The sequence below is a fragment of the Bos grunniens genome, chromosome 10 (genome assembly GCF_055505025.1).
Source record: "Bos grunniens cultivar Pamir isolate PY7600 chromosome 10, Bosgru_T2T1.0, whole genome shotgun sequence".
Classification (NCBI taxonomy): domain Eukaryota; kingdom Metazoa; phylum Chordata; class Mammalia; order Artiodactyla; family Bovidae; genus Bos; species Bos grunniens.
This window is the reverse complement of record NC_141174.1, coordinates 94316881-94343528: the sequence shown is the minus strand read 5'-3', so window position 1 is coordinate 94343528 and position 26648 is coordinate 94316881. Positions and strand designations below refer to the sequence as shown.

At 41.4% G+C, this 26648-nt stretch overlaps 1 protein-coding gene across 2 annotated transcripts in view; it reads left to right on the top strand.

Annotated features, from left to right (window-relative positions):
- IQGAP2 (IQ motif containing GTPase activating protein 2) overlaps nt 1–26648 on the top strand; it is a 314063-nt gene that overhangs the window by 259625 nt on the left and 27790 nt on the right. For both annotated transcript variants that reach the window (XM_086323182.1, XM_086323183.1), the window contains exons 22-28: nt 6193–6342; nt 16724–16887; nt 19204–19428; nt 20787–20927; nt 21274–21358; nt 21917–22149; nt 24719–24851. In XM_086323182.1, coding sequence (XP_086179308.1) covers nt 6193–6342; nt 16724–16887; nt 19204–19428; nt 20787–20927; nt 21274–21358; nt 21917–22149; nt 24719–24851 — 1131 coding nt within the window. The remainder of the gene's footprint in view (nt 1–6192; nt 6343–16723; nt 16888–19203; nt 19429–20786; nt 20928–21273; nt 21359–21916; nt 22150–24718; nt 24852–26648) is intronic.

Sequence of the window (26648 nt, the reverse complement as noted above, 5' to 3'; positions counted from 1 at the left end):
CATTTAACTCTATTTTCATTATTTTATCCAGAAAAACAATAGTACTTTGGTCTTTAAAAACAGTATATGTTTATATTGTTCAACACACATGAAAACTTTTAAGTATAATATATTCCAGAAGGTCCCTCAGAGAATGCCTTTTATAGCCTTAAACTGCTATTTTATCCTATTCCCATAAAGTCGTAAACAGGAAATGTCTTGCCTTTTAAAATAAAGGCTTACTTGCAAAAGAATAAATAGTTGAAATATGTAGCTTGTGGAAATGCAAGCGTGGCAGATTTTCAGATCTTTATGAGTGTTTAACATGTTTTTAAAGCATTACTAACTTTTTTTCCTTGGAAGTCAAGATTTTTATTTGCAAATAAAAAAAGCTGACCATGATTACTTAGAGAGGAAAAGAATTCACAAATACCAGAATCAATAAAGCATTACTACTTGATAGCATTGTGAAACAAACTTAGTTCTTCAACTTATATCCTTCAACACCAAATATTTATCAAGCACTGATTAAACTAGTGATAAGTACATACTCTTTCATCTTATCATTGATAGTAGGATTTTTCATGTGATAATAAGAATAGTACAGTTGAAACTTTATTTGCAGTGATAAAATAGTGGGAAACAACCCACACCCTGAAACAGCAAGTAATAGAATCAGTCCAACAGGTATGTTACAGAGCCACTGGGGGAAAAAAATCACTTCTGAAGAATATTTCAGGGCAGATAGAAAGGGTTGGAATATAATGGAGAAGAAAATAAAACAGTGAAATTTCATTTATTGTAAAATATATATATACAATTAAGCTAAAAACGAAGAGGAACTAAAGAGCCTCTTGATGAAAGTGAAAGAGGAGAGTGAGAAAGCTGGCTTAAAACTCAACATTCAAAAAACTAAGATCATGGAAGCTGGTCCCATCACTTCATGGCAAATAGATGGGGAAACAATGGAAACAGTGACAGACTTTATTTTCTTGGGCTCCAGAATCACTGCAGATGGTGACTACAGCCATGAAATTAAAAGATGCTTGGAAGAAAAGCTATGACAAACCTAGACCGTGTATTAAAAACTTCTACTTCAGTTACCTGTTTCTTTTTCCTAACTTTTCCTTTTGCTTACAACCACTATTAGCTATTTCACTTGCCCACTGACTTTGTGAGGTTTCTAGCAGGAATGCCCATTGGGAAAGGCCCTGATGCTAGGAAAGATTGAAGGCAGGAGGAGAAGGGGACGACAGAGGATGAGATGGTTGGATGGCATCACTGACTCACTGGACATGAGTTTGAACAAGTTCTGGGAGTTGGTGATGAACAGGCAAGCCTGGCGTGCTGCAGTCCATGGGATCGCAAAGAGTTGGACACGACTGAGCAACTGAACTGATCTGAAGCTAAAAGAAAAAAACTAAGCAATTAAAAAGCAGAGACATCACCTTGCTGACAAACGTCCATCTAGTCAAAGCTATAGTTTTTCCTGTAGTCATGTATAGATGTGAGAGTTGGACTATAAAGAAGGCTGAGTGCCAAAGAATTGATGCTTTTGAACTGTGGTGTTGGAGAAGACTCTTGAGGGTCACTTGGACTGCAAGGAGGTCAAAACAGTCCATCCTAAAGGAAATCAGTCCTGAATATTCATTAGAAGGACTGATGCTGAAGCTGAAGCTCCAATACTTTGGCCACCTGATGTGAAGTTCCTGGGAGGTATAGGGAGGAAGAAATGTCTAGACTCTTAATTAGCTTGAAGGAAGACTGAAGTAGAAATGGAAGGGAACCTTGAATCACTGAAACTCCCATTGGTGGCTGTACTGTATCATGTGAGTGCAGACTTGCAGGCCAGGGCTACCTGAGACCCAGGATTGACATTTACTGCTTAATAAAGCTCCTTCATTGCTTATATGAACATGTTTCCTTAACCTCTCTAGGCCTTTTCTTTACTGGAAAATGTGCTAAATGCCTTACATGGATTGTTTTTAACCTTCACATCAACTCAGTAAGATTGCTATTATTAAGCCCATTTTATAGATTTAAGGAAACTGGGCCTTAGAGAGGTTAACCTGAGCAAGGTCACAAAGCTCCTATGCTTTGTGGATACCCATACTTTTATGACTCCAAAGCCCAAGCCCTTTGTCCTAGTTCACGCCTTCTACAAAAGTGTGTGTACACTATCATATTACCTGCATGCAGATAGTATGTTACCAGGGGGAGGGGAAAGATGGTGGCAATTAGGGCAACATTGAGAAGTACATTGAGTGCCATTGCTTCTTCAAACCAGCATTGCCCGAGATGTACAATATTTATTGATAAGAATTGTTCAGTCGCTCAGTCATGTCCGACTCTTTTGCAACCCCATGGACTGCAGCACGCCAGGCTTTCCTGTCCTTCACCATCTCCTGGAGCGTGCTCAGACTCATGTCCATTGAGTCGGTGATGCCATCCAACCATCTCATCCTCTGTCATCCCCTTCTCTCCTGCCCTCAATCTTTCTCAGCATTAGGGTCTTTTCCAATGAGTCAGCTCTTCGCATCAGGTGGCCAAAGTATTGGAGTTTCACCTTCAACATCAGTCCTTCCAATGAACGAACATTCAGGACTGATTTCCTTTAGGATGGACTGGTTGGATCTCCTTGCAGTCCCGGGGACTCTCAAGAATCTTCCAGTTCCTGTCTTGACCAAATCTATTGATATTAGTAATACAGAGGAATTTAGTTCTGCCCTGGAGCTTGCCTACCACCCCCTACTCTCTCCTCTTCTGTATATGTCCAAAAATATGACCCTAAAGATGAAGTCTGCAACAAAACAAAGGAAAAGTCTCCCGTTTCCAGCACTAACCCCATTGAAACTAGTTGGGAGACCACGGGCAGGGGGGACAGTGATGGAGAGGTTGCAAGTACCAAGATTGTTTTCTACTGTGTATTTAAAATCAAGATAATCAATTATCCCATGTATTTGGGAGACTGTGTGATCTACACATCATCAGTTATTTGAAGAGGAGAAGCCTGAGTTAGCTGTAAGCCAGTTAGTCTAGTGCTGTCTTAGGATGTCTTGGGCTTCCCTGATAGCTCAGATTGGTAAAGAATCTGCCTGCAATGCAGGAGACCCTGGTTCAATTCCTGGGTTGTGAAGATCAGCTAGAGAAGGGACAGACTACCCACTCCAGTATGCTTAGGCTTCCCTTGTGGCTCAGCTGGTAAGGAATCCGCCTGCAATGCAGGAGACCTCGGTTCGATCCCTGGGTTGGGAAGATCCCCTGGAGAAGGGAAAGGCTGCCCACTCCAGTATTCTGGCCTGGACAATTCCATGGACTGTATATTGGGGTTGCAAAGAATCAGATGTGACTAAGTGACCTTCCCTTTCACTGTCATACATAGATAAGGATATCAGGCCACTGCCTGCCTAGACTGTTCCTGAGCGCCCACCTGGAGATAATTATGCTTCCTTTCTTCATCTTGAATGTATTTTTACACATTTGTGAAATAAGGGGGGAAATGTTGCCTTTTGAAAATTTTTATAGAAATGCAATCCCCTCTTTCCCCATATAAACCTTTAGAAGAATATAAGTAAAGGATTACGTCAAGGTTGCCCCCACCTCCCGTCAAGCTGAGAATGAGAAAGAATAAAAACACAGATGTAGAAGGCAGTGGATGTAACTACATAGAACTATTAATCTCAAAGCTCCAAGGGTTTTCCTCCCTACCTATGAACTGACCCCAGCTATGGGCGAAATTGTCCTCTTTCAGTCACTCAGTCATGTCCAACTCTTTGCGATCCCAGGGACTGCAGCACGCCAGGCTTCCCTGTCCTTCACCGTCTCCCGGAGCGGGTGCTGCAAGAGTCCTTTGGGGCTAAGAGCTCAAGGAGGCAGACAGACAAAGTTTTGGGAAGAACAACTTTCTCACCACCTACTCTCTGGGACAGTGACCCAATGTGGAGTGGCAGAGGCAGCATCCTAGAGCTGTGGCTTTCATGTAAGACATGTGCCATCAGCAGGTCATGAAATCAATTTAGTGTGTCACTTCAGTATTTGAAAATGGAATAGAATAAAAGCAAATTGAAGTATCAGAGTGTGGCCCAATAGTAAGATGAGTATCACTTTGTATGGTATGTGGGGGTGTGTTTACCGATAAAAGATGTAAAATGTATTTCTTACTGTGAATCTCCATAAAAATGTTTGGTGGATCCTTATCTAAAGGACCTACCCTGGTTCATGACTCTTTAAGCCCCTTAAGGGGACACAATAGCCTGAGATGACCACTTGACAGTGTTTTCAGCCACAGACTTTCCAGCCGTCCCTGTAAATAGTTAAAGGAGCCGGACTGAGTATCTGAGAACCTTAATTTTGTTAAATACTTGAGGCTTCCTTTCTCTTCCATCTCTAATTTCTACATTGCATATTTCTGCAAGAGCTTTTATAGATCGAAATGATAGAATTCATTCTTTTAAAGGTTACAGTTTAGCAGTGTTTAGTATAGTCCCAAAATTGTGCAACCCTTACTTCTATTTGATTCTAGAACATTTCATTACCCCAAAGAGAAGCCCCCCCAAAATGTTCTGGAATTAAAAATTGTGGTGATGGTTGCACAACCTCGTGTCTTCATGGAACACACTGAATTGTACTCTAAAAGGACAAATTTCATAATATGTGAATAATATTTCAATTTTTTTTTTTAAGAAAAGGAAAAACATCCATACTCATTAACATCATCACCTATCACTCCAACCCCCAGCCATAGCAACCTTTAATCTGCTTTCCGTCATGATAGATTTGCCTGTTCAGGATCATCACACATTTATGGTCTGCTGTGACCAGCTTCTTTCACTTAGCATAGTATTTATGTTGTAGCATCAATCAGTACTCATTCCTCTTTATTGAAAATAGCATTCCATTGTGTGGATATGCCACATTTTTTTGCCCATTAATCGATTGATGGACACCTGAAATGTTTCTTCTTTTCAGCTGCTATGAGCATTCACGTACACATTTTTCTGTGGACATAAGTTTGCAGTTCCCTTTGGCATATATCTAACGGTGGAATTGCTGGGTCATATAGTAACTTGTGGGGGCTTCCCAGGTGGCGTAGTGGTGAAGAACCTGCCTGCCAGTGCAGGAGACCCAAGAGACACAGATTCAGTCCCTGGGTCAGGAAGATCCCTGGAGAAGGAAACGGCAACCCACTCCAGTACTCTTCCCCGGGAAATCCAATGGACAGAGAAGCCTGGCAGGCTACAGTCCATGGGGTCGCAAAGAGTCAGACACGACTGAGCGTGTATGCATAGTAACTTGTGTTTAACTTCTGAGGAACGGCCAAATAGCTATTAATGTTGAACTTCTCTTCGTGTGCTTATGAGCCATTTATAGATGATCTTTGGGAAAATCCTTTGCCCATTTTTTAATTGAGTTGTCATTTTATTTTTAGATGTAGGAGCTCTTTATAGTGTATGGTGAATATAAGTCTCTTACCCAATTTGCAAACATTTTCTCCCATTCTATGGGTTGTTTTCTTTGATAGCGTACTTTGAAGCACATAGGCTTTAATTTTTATGAAGTCCACTTTATTTTTTGTTGTTGTTTCTAGTGCCTTTGGTGTTGTAGCTAGGAAACCGTTACCTACATGTACAAAGATGCATGTATGAGAAGGTTCACTGCACTCTCTGAAATACTAATAAAATGTAAAGAAACTGTTCATTGAAAGGAATACGATTAAATAAATTATGACACACACACCCCTAAAAGAAACCATTGCTTAATCCAGGGTAGCAAAAGCTTTTGTCTGGGTTTTCTTATAAGAGATTTATAGTCTTAGCTCCTCCATTTAGTTCTTTATGATCTCTTCTGAGTTAATTTTTGTTTATGGAGTGAGGTAGGGGTCTGACTTCTTAATTTTTGAACCTGGATATTTAGTTGTCCCAGCATCATTTTTTGAAAAGACTGTTCTCTCCCTATTTAAGTATCTTGGAGCTTACATTACATGTTCGAACAAATGCATACAGCTTAGGAGAACAAATATTACAAAAGCCAAATTTACCCACGATTTGGATTTTTCTTAATCTGTTTAACACTCTCTGTTCCTTTGTTTCTTCATGAGGGAATGTGAAAAATTGATCTTTCCAGCTATGTGTGTCTTAGAGTGTCGGTGAAGGGAAGGGGGGGGAAAGAATACCAGAGTAAAACGTAGTAATTCCATAAAAAATTTTTTTCCAGGATGTAATTTCACACAGAACCAAACTGAATAAGAAAAAAGGTGGAGAGATGGAAATACTGAATAACATTGACAACCAAGGGATCAAAAGTTTGAGTAAGGAGAGGAGAAAAACACTGGAAACATATCAGCAGCTTTTTTATCTTTTACAGGTGAGAATAATTTCTTTCACTGTGAGTGGGTAAATGCTATGCTCCCTGTTGATGTTTTACAGCAGATCTTCTCCCATGCTAAGGCCATAATAGTTTACACATTCTGAGCGCTCCTAAGGACCAAGTATTATTCTAGGTGCTCCACATACGTTTTCTCATTTTAATTCCTACTACAGCCCTGGGCACCTTCAGAAAATGACTGATTGTTATTCTCATTACATGTCAGAAAACTGAGACCCAGTAAATGGTGATGAAAGGGTATGGGGACCCTGGCTGTTGACTTAAAGCTTGTCCTGCTTTCCATGACTACGTTATGCTCCAGTTATCAGCATAGACAATATAAATCTACCAATAACATAAGCAGATGCTGTCAAACATGGGAAAACTAACTATGTGAAAACCGGATCAGTGCCAGAACTGGCCTGCCCTTCTTTTGAGGAAGGAGCTGGGGAGTTTGGATTAGGGAAATAGGATTCCTTTTTTTTTCATTATTTCCATGACATCACTCTTCTCTAAATGAACAGTAATTTTCCATTGCTTCCTGAGTGTGGGTGAGAACTCAGCTGAACTGGTTACAGCTGGACTCTGGTGGACCAGTTTTGTTTGTTTGTTTGCTTGACCATTGATTAACCTCATCCACCCTCCGGCACATACAGTGAGTCCCTAAGGGAACAGTTAGAGATAGAAACAGGGCCTCCCCTAGGATGAAAACTTTCCCCAAAACGGTGGATCAGCAGTTCTTCCTTGAAAGTCCGGTGTCCCTGGGGCCGCTGCTGGTGGCCCTGATCCCGTCAAGACTTGGAGATGCTTGAAATCTTTGCTTGAGGATCTCACTGGCATCATGTACACCGAGAACACATTGCCCAAACCCTAAGTGAGGGGTAGCTGCCCCGCTGAGAGAAGAGATTGATTTTGGTAGAGTTGAGCGTGCTCTGCTTAGAATAGACTGGAGCACAGGTATAGTACCCCCAGATGTCCACGAGGTGGCGGCATTGAAGGAAAAATGTTAAAACAAATTTGTCCTTGGAATCCACTGCTGAATGACAGCTTGCTTTCCAGAAAGAAGAGGGTCTCACACTGGGTGGGGAAGATTTTTTTCTCTTTTTTTTTTTTTTTTTTTTTTTTTTTTTTTTTTTTTCTCCAAAAATTTTATTTAAAAAAAAAATCACATGCTCCCCATCCTGAACCCTCCTCCCTCCCAACCTCCCCATACCATCCCCCTGGGCCTTCCCAGCGCACCAGCCCCAAGCATCCAGCATCGTGCACTGAACCTGGACTGGCATCTCGTTTCATACATGACATTTCACATGTTTCAATGACATTCTCCCAAATCTTCCCACCCTCTCCCACAGAGTCCATAAGACTGTTCTATACATCAGTGTCTCTTTTGCTGTCTCGTACACAGGGTTATCGTTACCATCTTTCTAAATTCCATATACATGCGTTAGTATACTGTATTTATGTTTTTCCTTCTGGCTTACTTCACTCTGTATAATAGTCTCCAGTTTCATCCACCTCATTAGAACTGATTCAAATATATTCTTTTTAATGGCTGAGTAATACTCCATTGTGTATATGTACCACAGCTTTCTTATCCATTCATCTGCTGATGGACATCTAGGTTGCTTCCATGTCCTGGCTATTATAAACAGTGCTGCGATGAACATTGGGGTACACGTGTCTCTTTCCCTTCTGGTTTCCTCAGTGTGTATGCCTAGCAGTGGGATTGCTGGATCATAAGGCAGTTCTATTTCCAGTTTTTTAAGGAATCTCCACACTGTTCTCCATAGTGGCTGTACTAATTTGCATTCCCACCAACAGTGTAAGAGGGTTCCCTTTTCTCCACACCCTCTCCAGCATTTATTATTTGTAGACTTTTGGATCGCAGCCATTCTGACTGGTGTGAAATGGTACCTCATAGTGGTTTTGATTTGCATTTCTCTGATAAAGAGTGATGTTGAACATCTTTTCAAGTGTTTGTTAGCCATCTGTATGTCTTCTTTGGAGAAATGTCTATTTAGATCTTTGGCCCATTTTTTGATTGGGTCATTTATTTTTCTGGAGTTGAGCTGTAGGAGTTGCTTGTATATTTTTGAGATTAGTTGTTTGTCGGTTGCTTCATTTGCTATTATTTTCTCCCATTCTGAAGGCTGTCTTTTCACCTTGCTAATAGTTTCCTTTGATGTGCAGAAGCTTTTAAGTTTAATTAGGTCCCATTTGTTTATTTTTGCTTTTATTTCCAATATTCTGGGAGGTGGGTCATAGAGGATCCTGCTGTGATGTATGTCAGAGAGTGTTTTGCCTATGTTCTCCTCTAGGAGTTTTATAGTTTGTGGTCTTATGTTGAGATCTTTAATCCATTTTGAGTTTATTTTTGTATATGGTGTTAGAAAGTGTTCTAGTTTCATTCTTTTACAAGTGGTTGACCAGATTTCCCAGCACCACTTGTTAAAGAGATTGTCTTTAATCCACTGTATATTCTTGCCTCCTTTGTCAAAGATAAGGTGTCCATATGTGCGTGGATTTATCTCTGGGCTTTCTATTTTGTTCCATTGATCTATATTTCTGTCTTTGTGCCAGTACCATACTGTCTTGATAACTGTGGCTTTGTAGTAGAGCCTGAAGTCAGGTAGGTTGATTCCTCCAGTTCCATTTTTCTTTCTCAAGATCGCTTTGGCTATTCGAGGTTTTTTGTATTTCCATACAAATTGTGAAATTATTTGTTCTAGCTCTGTGAAGAATACTGTTGGTAGCTTGATAGGGATTGCATTGAATCTATAAATTGCTTTGGGTAGTATACTCATTTTCACTATATTGATTCTTCCAATCCATGAACATGGTATATTTCTCCATCTATTAGTGTCCTCTTTGATTTCTTTCACCAGTGTTTTATAGTTTTCTATATATAGGTCTTTAGTTTCTTTAGGTAGATATATTCCTAAATATTTTATTCTCTTCGTTGCAATGGTGAATGGAATTGTTTCCTTAATTTCTCTTTCTGTTTTCTCATTATTAGTGTATAGGAATGCAAGGGATTTCTGTGTGTTGATTTTATATCCTGCAACTTTACTATAATCATTGATTAGTTCTAGTAATTTTCTGGTGGAGTCTTTAGGGTTTTCTATGTAGAGGATCATGTCATCTGCAAATAGTGAGAGTTTTACTTCTTCTTTTCCAATTTGGATTCCTTTTATTTCTTTTTCTACTCTGATTGCTGTAGCCAAAACTTCCAAAACTATGTTGAATAGTAATGGTGAAAGTGGGCACCCTTGTTTTGTTCCTGACTTTAGAGGAAATGCTTTCAATTTTTCACCATTGAGGATAATGTTTGCTGTGGGTTTGTCATATATAGCTTTTATTATGTTGAGGTATGTTCCTTCTATTCCTGCTTTCTGGAGAGTTTTTATCATAAATGGGTGTTGAATTTTGTCAAAGGCTTTCTCTGCATCTATTGAGATAATCATATGGTTTTTGTTTTTCAATTTGTTAATGTGGTGTATTACATTGATTGATTTGCGGATATTGAAGAATCCTTGCATCCCTGGGATAAAGCCCACTTGGTCATGGTGTATGATCTTTTTAATGTGTTGTTGGATTCTGATTGCTAGAATTTTGTTTAGGATTTTTGCATCTATGTTCATCAGTGATATTGGCCTATAGTTTTCTTTTTTTGTGGCATCTTTGTCAGGTTTTGGTATTAGGGTGATGGTGGCCTCATAGAATGAGTTTGGAAGTTTACCTTCCTCTGCAATTTTCTGGAAGAGTTTGAGCAGGATAGGTGTTAGCTCTTCTCTAAATTTTTGGTAGAATTCAGCTGTGAAGCCGTCTGGACCGGGGCTTTTGTTTGCTGGAAGATTTTTGATTACAGTTTCAATTTCCATGCTTGTGATGGGTCTGTTAAGGTTTTCTATTTCTTCCTGGTCGAGTTTTGGAAAGTTGTACTTTTCTAAGAATTTGTCCATTTCTTCCTCGTTGTCCATTTTATTGGCATATAATTGTTGATTATAGTCTCTTATGATCCTTTGTATTTCTATATTGTCTGTTGTGATCTCTCCACTGTCATTTCTAATTTTATTGATTTGATTTTTCTCCCTTTGTTTCTTGATGAGTCTGGCTAATGGTTTGTCAATTTTATTTATCCTTTCAAAGAACCAGCTTTTGGCTTTGTTGATTTTTGCTATGGTCTCTTTTGTTTCTTTTGCATTTATTTCTGCTCTAATTTTTAAGATTTCTTTCCTTCTACTAACCCTGGGGTTCTTCATTTCTTCCTTTTCTAGTTGTTTGAGGTGTAGAGTTAGGTTATTTATTTGACTTTTTTCTTGTTTCTTGAGGTGTGCCTGTATTGCTATGAACTTTCCCCTTAGGACTGCTTTTACTGTGTCCCACAGGTTTTGGGTTGTTGTGTTTTCATTTTCATTCGTTTCTATGCAAATTTTGATTTCTTTTTTGATTTCTTCTGTGATTTGTTGGTTATTCAGCAGCGTGTTGTTCAGCCTCCATATGTTGGAATTTTTAATAGTTTTTCTCCTGTAATTGAGATCTAATCTTACTGCATTGTGGTCAGAAAAGATGCTTGGAATGATTTCTATTTTTTTGAATTTACCAAGGCTAGCTTTATGGCCCAGGATGTGATCTATCCTGGAGAAGGTTCCATGTGCGCTTGAGAAAAAGGTGAAATTCATTGTTTTGGGATGAAATGTCCTATAAATATCAATTAGGTCTAACTGGTCTATTGTATCGTTTAAAGTTTGTGTTTCCTTATTAATTTTCTGTTTAGTTGATCTATCCATAGGTGTGAGTGGGGTATTAAAGTCTCCCACTATTATTGTGTTATTGTTAATTTCTCCTTTCATACTTGTTAGCATTTGTCTTACATACTGCGATGCTCCCGTGTTGGGTGCATATATATTTATAATTGTTATATCTTCTTCTTGGATTGATCCTTTGATCATTATGTAGTGACCTTCTTTGTCTCTTTTCACAGCCTTTGTTTTAAAGTCTATTTTATCTGATATGAGTATTGCTACTCCTGCTTTCTTTTGGTCCCTATTTGCATGGAAAATCTTTTTCCAGCCCTTCACTTTCAGTCTGTATGTGTCCCCTGTTTTGAGGTGGGTCTCCTGTAGACAACATATGTAGGGGTCTTGTTTTTGTATCCATTCAGCCAGTCTTTGTCTTTTGGTTGGGGCATTCAACCCATTTACGTTTAAGGTAATTACTGATAAGTATGATCCCGTTGCCATTTACTTTATTGTTTGGGGTTCGAATTTATACACCATTTTTGTGTTTCCTGTCTAGAGAATATCCTTTAGTATTTGTTGTAGAGCTGGTTTGGTGGTGCAGAATTCTCTCAGCTTTTGCTTATCTGAGAAGCTTTTGATTTCTCCTTCATACTTGAATGAAATCCTTGCTGGGTACAATAATCTGGGCTGTAGGTTATTTTCTTTCATCATTTTAAGTATGTCTTGCCATTCCCTCCTGGCTTGAAGAGTTTCTATTGAAAGATCAGCTGTTATCCTTATGGGAATTCCCTTGTGTGTTATTTGTTGTTTTTCCCTTGCTGCTTTTAATATTTGTTCTTTGTGTTTGATCTTTGTTAATTTGAGTAATATGTGTCTTGGGGTGTTTCGCCTTGGGTTTATCCTGTTTGGGATTCTCTGGGTTTCTTGGACTTGGGTGATTATTTCCTTCCCCAGTTTAGGGAAGTTTTCAACTATTATCTCCTCAAGTATTTTCTCATGGTCTTTCTTTTTGTCTTCTTCTTCTGGAACCCCTATGATTCGAATGTTGTAGCGTTTAATATTGTCCTGGAGGTCTCTGAGATTGTCCTCATTTCTTTTAATTCGTTTTTCTTTTATTCTCTCTGATTCATTTATTTCTACCATTCTATCTTCTAATTCACTAATCCTATCTTCTGCCTCTGTTATTCTACTATTTGTTGCCTCCAGAGTGTTTTTAATTTCATTTATTGCATTATTCATTGTATATTGACTCTTTTTTATTTCTTCTAGGTCCTTGTTAAACCTTTCTTGCATCTTCTCAATCCTTGTCTCCAAGCTATTTATCTGTGATTCCATTTTAATTTCTAGATTTTGGATCAATTTCACTATCATTATTCGGAATTCTTTATCAGGTAGATTCCCTATCTCTTCCTCTTTTGTTTGGTTTGGTGGGCATTTATCCTGTTCCTTTATCTGCTGGCTATTCCTCTGTCTCTTCATCTTGTTTAAATTGCTGAGTATGGGGTGTCCTTTCTGTATTCTGGCAGTTTGTGGAGTTCTCTTTATTGTGGCTATTCCTCACTGTGTGTGGGTTTGTACAGGTGGCTTGTCAAGGTTTCCTGGTTAGGGAAGCTTGTGTCAGTGTTCTGATGGGTGGAACTGTATTTCTTCTCTTTGTTCAGTCGCGCTGTGGGGAGGGAGGGAGGGATGCTGCAAGCAAATAACACTGGCGTGCGCTCGCAATGCCTCAGCCACACTGGGTCTGCCCCCGCTCATTGCGCGTGTAGCCTCCCTGCCCACACTGCTCGGGCTCTAGGTTGTTCCGCCGGGAACAATCCAAGGCTGGCCCTGGGTTGCATGTACCTCCCAGGTCCAAGCCGCTCAGGTTCAGGCACTCGGATAGTCCTCAGAGGCGCAGACTCAGTTGGGCCTGAGTATTGTGCTCTTCCCAGGTCCGAGCAGCTCAAGTGATGAGGTGTTTGGCGAGCGCCAATGCTGCGACTTATCGCCTCCCCGCCACTCGGTTATCTGGGCGCAAAACCGGCGCACCTTCTTAGGCAGATGTTAACCGTCCAGACCCCCAAGAAGTTTTAGTTAGCAAAGAAGCCTGCTTACAGTTTTATAGATAATGTCTCTCTGGGGCTGCGATTGCCCCCTTCCGGCTCTGGCTGCCTATCACCGGAGGGGGAAGGTCTGCAGCCGGCTATCTCTGTTCAATTCTTTGTTCCGTGCGCGGGCCTGGTGGTCTTAGGTTGGGGCTGGCTTTTCGCGTAGTAGATATCCCACAGTCTGGTTTGTTAGCCCAAATTATTTCGCTCAGATAGTGCTCAGGGTATTCAGGCCAGATTCTTACTCTAAGCGATGCAGCGCGCGCTGCGCCTCCCTGCCCAGCCCCCGCTTGTTAATGGCGCCTGCAGGCGTCTGCGCTGCTTCTCCACTGGGGGAGTTACCGTAGGACTCGCAATCTTCGAGTTTTAATTGTTTATTTATTTTTTCTTCCTGTTATGTTGCCCTCTGTGCTTCCAAAGCTCGGCACAGATTCGGCAGTGAGAAGGTTTCCTGGTGTTTGGAAACTTCTCTCTTTTTAAGACTCCCTTCCCGGGACGGAGCTCCGTCCCTCCCTCTTTTGTCTCTTTTTTTGTCTTTTATATTTTTTTCCTACCTCCTTTCGAAGAGTTGGATTGCTTTTCTGGGTGCCTGATGTCCTCTGCCGGCATTCAGAAGTTGTTTTGTGGAATTTACTCGACGTTTAAATGCTCTTTTGATGAATTTGTGGGGGAGAAAGTGTTCTCTCTGTCCTACTCCTCCGCCATCTTCTGAAGCTCTCTCGGGGAAGATTTTTTGTCTGCTGAAATTAGGTTAAGGTTCATCCACCAGCTAGAAATTTAATCTTAGGCATTTACCATTTTTGACATCTGTTAACTTACTGTGGTGTTGGAGAAGACTCTTGAGAGTCCCTTGGACTGCAAGGAGATCCAACCAGTCCATTCTGAAGGAGATCAGCCCTGGGATTTCTTTGGAAGGAATGATGCTAAAGCTGAAACTCCAGTACTTGGGCCACCTCATGCGAAGAGCTGACTCATTGGAAAAGACTCTGATGCTGGGAGGGATTGGGGGCAGGAGGAGAAGGGGACGACAGAGGATGAGATGGCTGGATGGCATCACTGACTCGATGGACGTGAGTCTAAGTGAACTCTGGGAGTTGGTGATGGACAGGGAGGCCTGGCGTGCTGCGATTCATGGGGTCGCAAAGAGTCGGACACGACTGAGCGACTGAAATGAACTGAACTGAACTTCCAAGTGTGTGAAGCTTCTTCAGGAATTAGTTTTCCGATGTTGAATTTTGACAGAATTTGTGACATTTAAGAAGGTGAAAATTTAGTCATTCGCCTAAAGATCCCCTGGAGGAGGGGATGGCAACCCACTCCAGTATTCTTGCCTGGAGAATCCCCATGGGCAGAGGAGCCTGACGGGCTACGGTCCGTGGGGTTGCAAAGAGTCAGACACGACTGAGTGACTTGGCACACACGCACACTAAGATTTGTATAATTTATGCTGCTGTGTAAATGGAGGCTCACTAATGGAAATGAGAAAAAGCACTGGAACATGTCTAGAATAATTCCACAAGTTTTATTCCCTAAACTATCCAAAACGGATAGAACCATAGCATGACCATTCAGTTGTATCGACTGAAGTGTCAAAACACCGTGATTTTTCTTCACCTTTTCTTCTCTCTGGAAACATTAACCCAAGACTAACAAGGAAACTCGGAGAAGGCAATGGCACCCCACTCCAGTACTCTTGCCTGGAAAATCCTATGGACCGAAGAGCCTGGTGGGCTACAGTCCATGAGGTCGCGAAGAGTCGGACACGACTGAGCGACTTCACTTTCCCTTTTCACTTTCATGCATTGGAGAAGGAAATGGCAACCCACTCCAGTGTTCTTGCCTGGAGAATCCCAGGGATGGTGGAGCCTGGTGGGCTGCCATCTATGGGGTCGCACAGAGTCGGACACGACTGACACAACTTAGCAGCAGCAGCAACGAGGAAACTAGAGAGAAGCAAATGGTATGGATCTTTCACCTCTGGAAATTCTTAGGCAAAGCAGCCTGTCAACTAGTACAGGTTTTGCTGTGGGCTTGGGGGAGCCTAGTGGGCTGCCGCCTATGGGGTCGCACAGAGTCGGACACGACTGAAGTGACTTAGCCGTAGCAGTAGCAGTCTCCTCAATGTGAGCTTAAATTTAAAGTTTTTAGCTCATCTGAGAGGAGTTAGGAGTGGTCTTCTTCATCTGTAATTTTCCTTTCATAAAAGCCCATATCTTATATGGGAAAAGAATCACCCCAGAACTCTCAGAAAGTTCTCCTGAGCTCCTTATTCATAACATTTCAGCCAGTCATTACAAGCTTGAGAATAAATCTAAGTAGTAAACTGAACTAGAATTCGGGTTTTCTTAAAAATTTTAAAGCTGAACTTCTTGAGAATATTAAATACTGGTTTCCCATGTGTTTCTTTTATGTGAAATACAAAAGAAAAGGACAGTTTTCTTTTCTCACTGCAAGGAAGATGAAGAGTAAGACTTTTGCATTTCTCTGTCACTTTAATTTTTTTTTTTTTCTTCTAACCTCTGATTAGTGTAATTCCTTTAGAAAAACCACACCAGCACAAAGTCTGGTGCTATATCTCTTGAACTCCATCCTCACCTGAGCTCCTTGTCAATTTTTTTTTTTTTTAATTCTTGTCAATCTTTAAAACTTGTCAATCTTTTTTTTTCTTATCAGTTTCTTCTGGCATTTTCCCCATGACCTACCCTGAACTTTACCGTTCAGCCTCCTTGTCTTGCTCTTCCTTTCTCATGCTTTGTAAAACATCGTGGCCGGGCTTCCCCGGTGGCTCAGTGGTAAAGAATTTGCCTGCTAATGCAGGAGACACATCCCTAGTCCATGAAGATCCTACAAGCCACGGAGCAACTAAGCCCATATGCCACAACTACTGAGCCATCACTCTGGAGCCCGTGCTCTGCAAGGAGAGAAGCCACCACACTCAGAAGCCCGTGCCCTGGATCTAACAGTCACCCCCGCTGCTTACTGCAACTGGAGAAGGCCCACACACAGCCACAAATAGAATGATCCTTAAGATAAAGAAAAGTCATTTAGAAAACATAAAATATTTTTTAAACCATTACGGCCATCCCATTGTCTGTCTCATACCCTTTGCTTTTGCTTTCTAGTCTCAGAATATAGACTGTGTTGATTCATTCATCAGTCCTTCTAAGACAATCTCTATAGCTCAACCCTTGATCCATTCTTGCCAGTCTCTTCAGATAGCTCAGCCACCCCCCTCTCTTCTTTGTCTCTATGATAAATATTAACATGTGCCTTCAAATGGTGAACAGTATAAAATATTCATAATGTAATTATAGTCCATAAAATATGACATGATATAGTATATAAAATTTAAATCCTACCATAACTTTCTATTATAACTTCCTATAGCATAGTAGTGTTGTTAGCTGCTACCTGTCTTAATATGAGCCAGATACTCTTCTGTGTGCCTCATACATAAGAATTCATTAAAGAATAAAGAACTGGGGGTCCTCTCTGCTTTAACAGTATATTAACATACAGTCTTGTGGGGGGCGTTTCGTCTTCTCTCTTTAGACCAATCCTTCATACCTGGCTAAGCTGATTTTCCAGATGCCACAGAACAAGTCAACTAAATTTATGGATACAGTTATTTTCACCCTGTACAATTATGCTTCCAATCAGCGAGAAGAATATCTACTCCTCAAGCTTTTTAAAACTGCTCTGGAGGAAGAAATAGCGTACGTATATATGTAAAAATACCAACACGTTTTGTTAGTGGTGGATTTCTCTGATTTACTAACATGAGAGCTCACTCATTGGAAAACACCCTGATGCTGGGAAAGATTGAAGGCAAAAGGAGAAGAGGGTGGCAGAGGATGAGATGGTTGGATGGTATCACCAACTCAGTAGACATGAATTTGAGCAAACTCCCGGAGGTAGTGAAGGACAGGGAAGCCTGGAGGCTGCAGTCTGTGGGGTCACAAAAAGTCGGACACAACTTAGTGACTGAACAATAGTTAGAAGTTGTTTATACGTATTAAAATGTATCAAATTTCTTAAGAAACTTCTACATCATAGATATATTCAAGTACAACTTTCTCCTTTTCTAGTGCTGAATTAACTTTTGATTTTGCAAGCGTACAAAGCTTATTAAAGTCAGTGAGAGGGAATTCCCTGGTGCTCCAGTGATTAGGACTTTGTGCTCCCACTGCTAAGGGCCTGGGTTCAATCCCTGGTCAAGGAACTAAAATCCCACAGGCCATGCTGTGTGGCCAAAAAAAATAGAAAAAGAGAAAAAAGTCCGTGAGGAAAAATGAACTTCATTAAAATCATGTGAGTAATAAAACCATAATCAGAGGAGGATAATGATCTCTGCTAAATAGTCTTTCCTTCTTATGGAGCTTAAGCTGCTTTTTACTCATTTATTTTCTGACTTAGTTTATGTTTAAAATGTGTAGTTAACTGTAAGGAACGGGGGGAAAAAACACCCCATAAGAAATACCTTTAGCCTTCCTTCCTTCTGGATACCTTAAGCAGTGCTAATCTCATGGGTCTCCAAAGCTCTTAGCCAGGCCCCTCTGCCCTCAGGGTGTCTATATGGCATCATGAGAAATAGCAATGCTATGCAGTAGAACCAGGTAAGGACTAAATGAATGACAAGAACAGTGTCAGAGGGACGGAAAGAAAAGTTCCAATTAGGTCAATTGATAGAGATTTTATGAATGAGAAAGGAGTTGACCCAAAACCTTGAAGAATATAGTTTTTATAAAAAGAAATGGAAGAGAGAAGTAAGGCATCATGGTGAGAGAAACAGCATGGGCCAAGGGGCAAGAGAGAAAGTAGATGAGGGCCATCCCTGGGGGTCCAATGGTTAAGACTCTGCGTTTTCACTGCCTAGGGCTCAGTTCGATTCCTGGTGAGGGAACTAAGATCCCGCAAGCCACACAGCAAGGCCAAAAATAAAAAATAAAGGAAGTAGATTAGTTTCGCCAAGAGGTAACTTAATCAGTGACCACCAGGACATGAGGGTTGGGCCAGATCATAGGAGATAGTTGAGCAGAGGCTCAAGTGCGGAAGCTCTTTTTACTTTTGTGCAAGGTTTTTGACATGACCACATGGAATTTTTAGATTGATCTCCCACCTGCATACGAACGGGATGAATTGGAGCTACACAGTTCAGGGAAATGGGGGAGTGAGAAGGAAAAAGGCACAGCTTAGATTTTCAGCACACTGAGTCTAAGTTTTAGGTATAGAACATGTGGACGAAACTATCCAGCAGAATATTAGAAATTCAAGACTAGCTCCCAGGAAAGAGATAGGGAGCATCACACCCGTACACCATCACCCAGTATTATTAATTATTATTATTAGTCTAGGTCTGCTTTTAGTTCACCCCTGCCTTCTAGATTGGAATTCAAGCTGAGAAATTACTTTTAGATTCTTAAATTTCTTGAATAGGAAACTCATCGTATACCTGAAACTTAACATTGTAAATCAACTCTACCCCAACAAAAATTTTAAAAACAAACACTCATCTTACAAATGATAGCTTTCTCTTATTTCTTTAATTGTGGGAGTGGTAGATTCTGGGAACCAGTTTATTTAATAGACACTCAGGCTTCCAATTACTCCTGACAAAGTAGAATTAGGATTTGCATTGTAGACCCTACTCTGCAGGTCCTGTTTACCCTGCAGACTTTGGCCGGATGGATCAGGCACGTGGTCTAGTGATGAAGGCAGATAGAATGGTCATACTTAGAGTGAAAGCTTTGCCCTAACTTTCTACAGATTTCAGACTTAGGTGGTAATACCCAAGACAGCACGTGGGGCTTGTCACCCAAAGGTCTCCTTAGACTCAGGAGTCCTCACCAAAGAGAGACGGGAGATAGCTTCCTTTTAAATCACACTGCCTTTGATCGTCAACGGGCTAAAATACAGCCCCCTTCTTCCCCACCCCCATCCCCTGTCCAAAGCCCTTGTCTGTCAGAATATACACTGCTTAAAACTCAGTCCGTAGAAGCAAGCCATTTTTGTTTGGTTTGGGCTTTTTTTAGATCCAAGGTGGACCAGGTCCAGGACATAGTTACTGGGAACCCTACGGTCATCAAGATGGTCGTCAGCTTCAACAGAGGTGCCCGTGGGCAGAACACGCTGCGCCAGCTCCTGGCTCCAGTGGTAAAAGAGATCATTGATGACAAGTCCCTGATCATCAACACAAGCCCCGTCGAGGTGTACAAGGCCTGGGTGAACCAACTCGAAACGCAGACTGGAGAAGCCAGGTAGCGAAGCCAGGGCAATGCTGGTTTTCAGTGATGTTTTATTACTTCTATGTATATTTTTATACATACTCTTAAACACGGTTAAAAAACAAAATTTGCTGTACAAAATTACTTTTCAATCCAAGATTTATTACCTCTCTTTAATATCTCCAGGCAGGCAACATTCCTGGACTCCTGCTCATCTTAGTGGTACATTTTATGTTCAGATTTCAGTACCAGTTGATGCCCAAAGCCACAATTTCTGTAGTTCTTTCTCTTGGTTTTTCCTTGTATATTCCTAAACCTGGACCTTGAAATGGTATACTATTTCTTTTCACTTGATAATACCTACTTTTCTACAGTTACCAAATAAGTAACTTGAACATATAAGCATTAATTAGCCGGGTGGGGTTGGCTTATTTTAGGTAGTATCAGTAGATGTAAGCAATCCCAGGCTTTTATTTCCTGCAAAAGGGCACCTTGTAAAATTTCATTAGGATGTGCACAGAGAATTATATAGGTGGTTGTCACAGCATTGTTTGTAATTGCCAAAGTTAGGGAGAGTCGAAATATTTAGCTTTGGGGAATCTGTTAAATAAATGTATAACACATAATGTAGTAACTAACCATTGGGAATGGTGGTATAGAAATATATTTGTTGGCCTGGGGAAAATGTTCACGATATAGGTTTTGGCTGTAGCTTGATACAGTAACTCATTTTCTATGTAAAGAAAACACATGCATTTATAGACACACACACACAAAGAATCTATATGGGATGTGTATAAACATGAACTACATTATACCCACGTACACACATGTGTGCAGAAGACCTAGAAAGTTAAAAGAGGGAAAGTAGCTGTCTCTGGGTCAATACTATTTCCTTGTTGGCTTATAGGCAACTTTTTCTGTAAAGAACATACTGTTCTTGGGATGGGATAACGGGAGGGGAGGGCAGCTCATGAGGGAGGGGATATATATAATTATGACTGATGCATATTACTGTGCAGCAGAAACCAAGGCAACATTGTCAAGCAATTTTCCACCACTTAAAAAGTTAGAAAGGAGCATACTGCTCATTATGATTAAAAAGAGAGAGAGAGAGTTAGCTGGGTCTACCTCTCCTGGGCCTGCCTGTTGTTTTGGAAGAGTGCAGATGGAGCTCCTGGAGTCACCCCCATGCACTAGTATCTGAGGGTTCCCTGCAGGCATGTGGGGTCTCCCCGCCCGCCCCCACCACGAGCGAGCATTTTGTCATTGGAGCCGGTGGGCGAACCCCAATTCACCATGCGAAGCTTGACTGGAGAGCCAACGGGGCAAGGATACAAATGCTTCTGCCTAGGCCCCCAATTAATGAGAAGCCCTTGTTGTGGTTTCAGCAACCTGCCCTACGATGTGACCACAGAGCAAGCGCTGACGTACCCGGAAGTGAGAACCAAACTGGAGGCCTCCATCGAGCACCTGAGAAGGGTCACCGACCAAGTCCTGAATTCCATCATCTCCTCCCTCGATCTGCTGCCGTAAGTCGTATACGTGGCAGCTTTATCTTTCATTGCTGGAAGTTCTTGAAATGCCATATAAAATAGACCCCAGTAGCAAATACGCGTTTCCCTCTTACCATCTTCACGACTTTGGAAGTTTGCCTACACGCGCGTTTTCAGTTCATAACTTCCGGGAAGAGGGAACGATAGAAAACGGTCCTCGTTACCATCGTCTGTGGCAGTCCTGTGATTCCGTCACCATCTCATTTTGTGTTTAATTTTTACAAAAGCTGCTCGGCTTTAGTTGACGGGAACAATTGCAGTGCATTTCTTCCTCACTTAGGCTTTTTCCATTATTTTCTTTTGTCATCTGTTTTCCATGTAGTTATGGATTGAGGTATATAGCCAAAGTACTGAAGAATTCGATCCATGAGAAATTTCCTGACGCAACAGAAGATGAGCTATTAAAGGTAGATTTTCAAGGGTGATCTCACCATAGCTTCTCTTGGGGGTAGGAGCCAAAATTACTAACACACCATTTTGTAAAGGTTTTCCCCTTGTATGGCTGTTTATAACAAGCTGCAAGTCTTCTATTTCTAATGACTCTCAAGATTATTAACTATTATGAGGTTAATTGGGAGCTCTCAAACATTATCAAGATTCTTTATATTAGAAAATTTGGGTGGCGGTAGTATATTTTCACCAAAAATAAGTTTGTTAACTTCATTTGTAATGTGTGATTATAGTCACTACCTTTACTTAACTCCTTGTTAGGATTCAGATCAGAAAATGATTTACTATCTTGGGAAATGTCGATTAATATTAACTTAAAAAAAAAAAAAACCTCCAGGGACTTCCCTGGTGGTCTAGTGGTTAGGACTCCATGATCTCACTGCCAAGGGTCTGGGTTCAATCCCTGGTCAGGGAACTACAATATCCTGCAGCCATGAGACCAAAAAACAAAACAAAAACACTCCAAACTCGAGTTTTCTCTCTCAAAAATAGTCTCTTCTTCTGCCTCCCTCCAGATTGTTGGAAACCTCCTGTACTACCGGTACATGAACCCAGCCATTGTCGCCCCTGACGGCTTTGATATCATCGACATGACAGCCGGAGGTCAGATCAATTCGGACCAGAGGAGAAACTTGGGATCAGTGGCCAAGGTCCTGCAGCATGCAGCCTCCAACAAGCTCTTCGAAGGAGAAAACGAGCACCTCTCCTCTATGAACAGTTATTTATCAGAGACGTATCAGGAGTTCAGGTGAAAGGGGTCATTACCTTTGGAGAAGCTTGCAAGGTGGTAGACGAGAGTAAAGTGTATTCTGTGCCCAGAGCTGAAGCTGGGGGTGAGGGCAGGAACCCCAGGGGGCTGCTTGCATTTCTTTTTTTTCTTTTTTAATTATAAATTGTGTTAAATTATCACCTTAGCATAAACCTCTCCCCCCCCCTTTTTTTTTATAAAGCCTTTTTAATTTTAATTTTATTTAGTCATGTATGCTTTTGGCCACACTGCGCAGCATACAGGATCTTAGTTCCCCAACCAGGGGTTGAACCCGTACCCCTGCACTGGAAGGGCAGAGTCTTACCCAGTGGACCACCAGCAAAGTCCCTGCTGGCATTTCTTGTGCTGGTTGCCACCGTGAGAAAGAGGAGGCAGGGATGATCAGGCCGAGTTCCCTCTGTCTGGTGTTCCTGATCCTGCCCCTGTACCCAGTGCCCCTGTTACATTGAGTCATCCCCATATGTATGATTTGTGCTTTTGACAAAAAGAAATATTTAATCATCTTGGTATGTTTAGGCTTGTGTGTGCTCACTCAGTCTTGTCCAATTCTTTGTGACCCTTTGGACTATAGCCCGCCAGGCTCCTCTGTCCATGGGATTTTTCCAGACAAGAATACCAGAGTGAGTTGCCATTTCCTCCTCCAGGGAATCTTCCCAACCCAGGGATCGAACCCCTGGCTTCTGCATTGCAGGAGGATTTTTTTTTTTTACTGCTGAGCCACTGGGGAAACCCCTAGGCTTGTAGTACTTAGAATTAAAAAAAAGAATCAAAATAGCTAACTTCTACTTTTTTGAACTTGGAAAAAGGATTATGTTTTGTCTATTCAGGAAAACTTGCCTTATCTGTACCAAACAATGGTAGGAAACAGCGCATTTGGTTTTGACAGGTGGGGAAAATCCAGCTGTTACACTTAGAGGATTGTGTGTGAATGTGTCCTGTGCTCGAACATCTCTTAAATACACATGTGAGACAATTCTATTGATCGTGCTCTCCAAGTTCTGTCACTGATGATTCCATGGGACGTGGGAGGAGGCTCGAGTCTCGGAGGCTTGTCTGCTCGCTTAGAAGCTCTCTAAGGAAGCACACTCCTCTTGGCCTTCGTTTTCTCTTTTCTGTCAGTCAGTCATACAAGTGGGACATCCATGGAGCCCCAACTTGGAAAATGATAATTTTCTATTGCTCAGTTTTCCTCTAGATTAGTGATTTATCTGCTGACAGAGGTAGTTCATGAGCATTCATCTCTGTTTGGAATTTTTGGCCTCTCATGAAGAAATTACCCCAAATCCTCTTATTATGAGAAACCTTGATTTTTCTCACACTGCTAATTTTAGATATGCTCCCTGACTAAAAAAGTAACATCCATTTCTTGCGAATTTAGCTGTTCTTTTGTACTTGCTTTTTTGTCAGATTATTCCTACTAAACACCAATGTTTCCAACTCTTCTTCATTTAAAAGAAAAAACCAAAAGTCTCCCTTCATCTCCTAAATTCATCTGGTTTTTTTTTTTCTCTTCCACTTACATTCATCCTTTGCATCCCTCAGCAACCATGAAAGACGATCGGCAAGGGAGCACAGGGAGGCCAGCTGTCCGTGGGAGCATGGCTGCCCGCCGGTTCCCCTCCCCCAGCCTTGGGGTGGGAAGGCAGGGCTCTTTCCGGTGGACAAGTCTTGGGTGCCCTTACGAGATACACCAAGGATACTTCAGGCATAGGAAACACTTAACACAGTTACAGACTAAAATACCTGTTCTACCTGTGCTAAGAATCCCTCCTAAGTCATTATCGCAGCACACCTGGCTTTTCTGCATCTCTTGGTTGAAATTTACGGTAGCTTAAAATGGCAGCCTTTTGAAGAGTCTGAGCACTGGAGGGCGGGGCCGTTGCATGTAACTGTGTGTCTGGTCTTAACAGCCTTTCCAGCAGCAACTGTGGTCTAGATCAACTAGAGCAGAGTGGGCTTACCTTGCATTTTCGTCAGACTGGTAACAGAAACTCTGAAAGGCTGTTGAAGGCGCAGAAGGCAGAAGTTTGTGCCAATTAAAGTTACTAAATGTTACTTTATGTTACTAATAAATTTAGTTACTAATGTTACTAAATGTTACTAAAAAAAGTAGCATACATTTCTTGTAATTCCTTATCTTCTCTTAGAACCCCTTTTGACTTTCTCTTTTAATTAATTGCTTAACTGCTTTTGGGGTTATTTTCTCTGAAAAGACTTGATTCTTAGAGAACGTCAGTCTTGACACTTTTGTTTAGATTTCAGGGGGCATTTTTTAAATCATATTTTTTAAACAATATGCCCATAATTTAATTACACTGGCTCCATCACAAGGCCTGAGGCCTAACTGCTCTGTCTGTCCCTGTTTGAGGAGCTGGGTGCGATACCCAGAAACATGGACTCGGCTTTGCCGTCTAGTCAACCCTGAAGGTGCTAGATTGGGTCCTCCAATAAGTGTGGGAAAACACAAAGCCCTCCCCATCACTGAAGATCTCACCATTTTGATAAAACTTACAAATTTGACTCTAAAAATTTTTTTCCCTTTCTTTAGGAAATATTTCAAAGAAGCATGTAATGTCCCTGAACCAGAAGAAAAGTTTAATATGGATAAATACACAGATGTGGTGACAGTCAGCAAGCCAGTCATTTATATTTCAATTGAAGAAATCATCAACACACATTCAGTAAGTGAGGCTGGAGGAGGGTCTTAGCAGTGGACCCAGGGTTCAGACATCAGTCTTGAGAATGTTTAGTTTCTTCAGAGAGTTACTGTGAGCTTGTGCTCCTGCTCATGTTCTTAATCCTAAAAAAAACACACTGTTTATTCCTGGCCCCTTATACACTGATGAACCTCCTTTTCCTGAAAAAGAAAAGTTCACTTTTGACATGATATGTTTATTCTCTGATTCTTAAGTGTTAGGAAGACGCCTTCTCCCAAAAAGGAGCTTTTACTTCTTCCATGATCCATCTACAGTCAGATGGTGAAGGGTTTAATTCCCGAGCAGGGGCAGTCCTGGTGTTTTCTCCACCCACCAAGGCCATACTGCCTGAACCCCATGGTCAGTCTCTCCCCATTTCGGGAATTCTCTTTGCTATTCCAGCAGTTTTCTGGGAAAATAAGAATGTTCCCTCTCTTCTAAGGTTTGGACATAAAGAGAGAGGGAATACACAGGCTGCTCTAGGTTGGGGAGAAGAAGACTCCCATCCCCCGCCTCCAACAACAGCCATCTACAAAGAGTCTCTTGTGTTGTTCTAGAAAACCCCATTTCTTAGAAGCAAGCAATTTCAGTCAGTGCTGTGTCATAGTGCCTCCCTGTTGTTCACACGCAGACATCACCGTCAACCATTAGCCTGTATTAGGTGCGTTTTAGGGGCAGGGCAGTTTTCTCAGCATTGTGAGATTCTTTGTTTAAGACCAAGCAGAACTTATTCTGAAACAGCTAGGTTCTCAAAACATAATCTTTCCAAGAACAGTTCTGGACGTGGCTACGCTAAGCTAATACTAGAAATCCTTGCAAGACCTACAAAATCAGAACCTGTGTTCTAACCAGACCCCAGGTGATTCAGACCCAGACTGAAGGTCAGGAAGCCCCAGAAGGTGGTTAAGCATACTCCCAGCTTCCGATTATACACACAACTGGGGAAAACAAAGACACGCCTCTCAAAGGTCTCGCCCCTGCCCCCGCCAAACCAAATATACTAACGAGCGGCAAAAATTGGCTGCCCCAAATTTCACTCTTTATTATAAAACTCTTCTAAGTAACCAAAGTTTAAATATGCGTTGGAAAAAAAGATTCGATCTACTTTTGATCTCCCCCTTTCAGGGCTGGGACAGGGAACCTTCCTTGAATTCTGCAGCAAGCTCTCCATCAGCATTTTGAGTGACCCTAAACAAAAACAGTTCTGAAAGACCAGCTGAGGGACTGAGTGGGTTGATTAAATAAAGAGGCTATACTTGTTTACCCTATATATAAACACCCCAAGTCAGCCAGCAGACATGTCCGGTAATACCCCATTTGCGAAAATAATTTCCTAACAAATAGATCAACTCATTCATATTTGGACCTCGACCCATTTGTCTATTTCTGTGGTAAATTATTCATCTCAAAAAAAAAAAAAAAAATTCCACATGTTAACTACACGTGTGCTAAGGACAATAGCCATGTGGAAGGAAAGGGAGATTCTTTCCCAAGGATAGCACAGAGAGAACGTTACTGTAATTCATTTAGACTGTTACTCTTTCAAGAGAAATAATCTGTTCCTTTTGTTAACAAGAATTAAAAACAGAACCCAATCCCAGGAAACATGGCTTGTAACCAATTTGGAATTCCCGTCTGTGTGTGGTTGGAAGCAGATGTAATAATGTGGGAAAAATGTAACTGCAGGGGAAGACTGCCCCTGTCTATTGTGTGTCCAAGGGAAGAGGAGTCCACATGTGGACTCGGGCATGGCAGCCACACAACTGGCCAGACCTTTGGCCA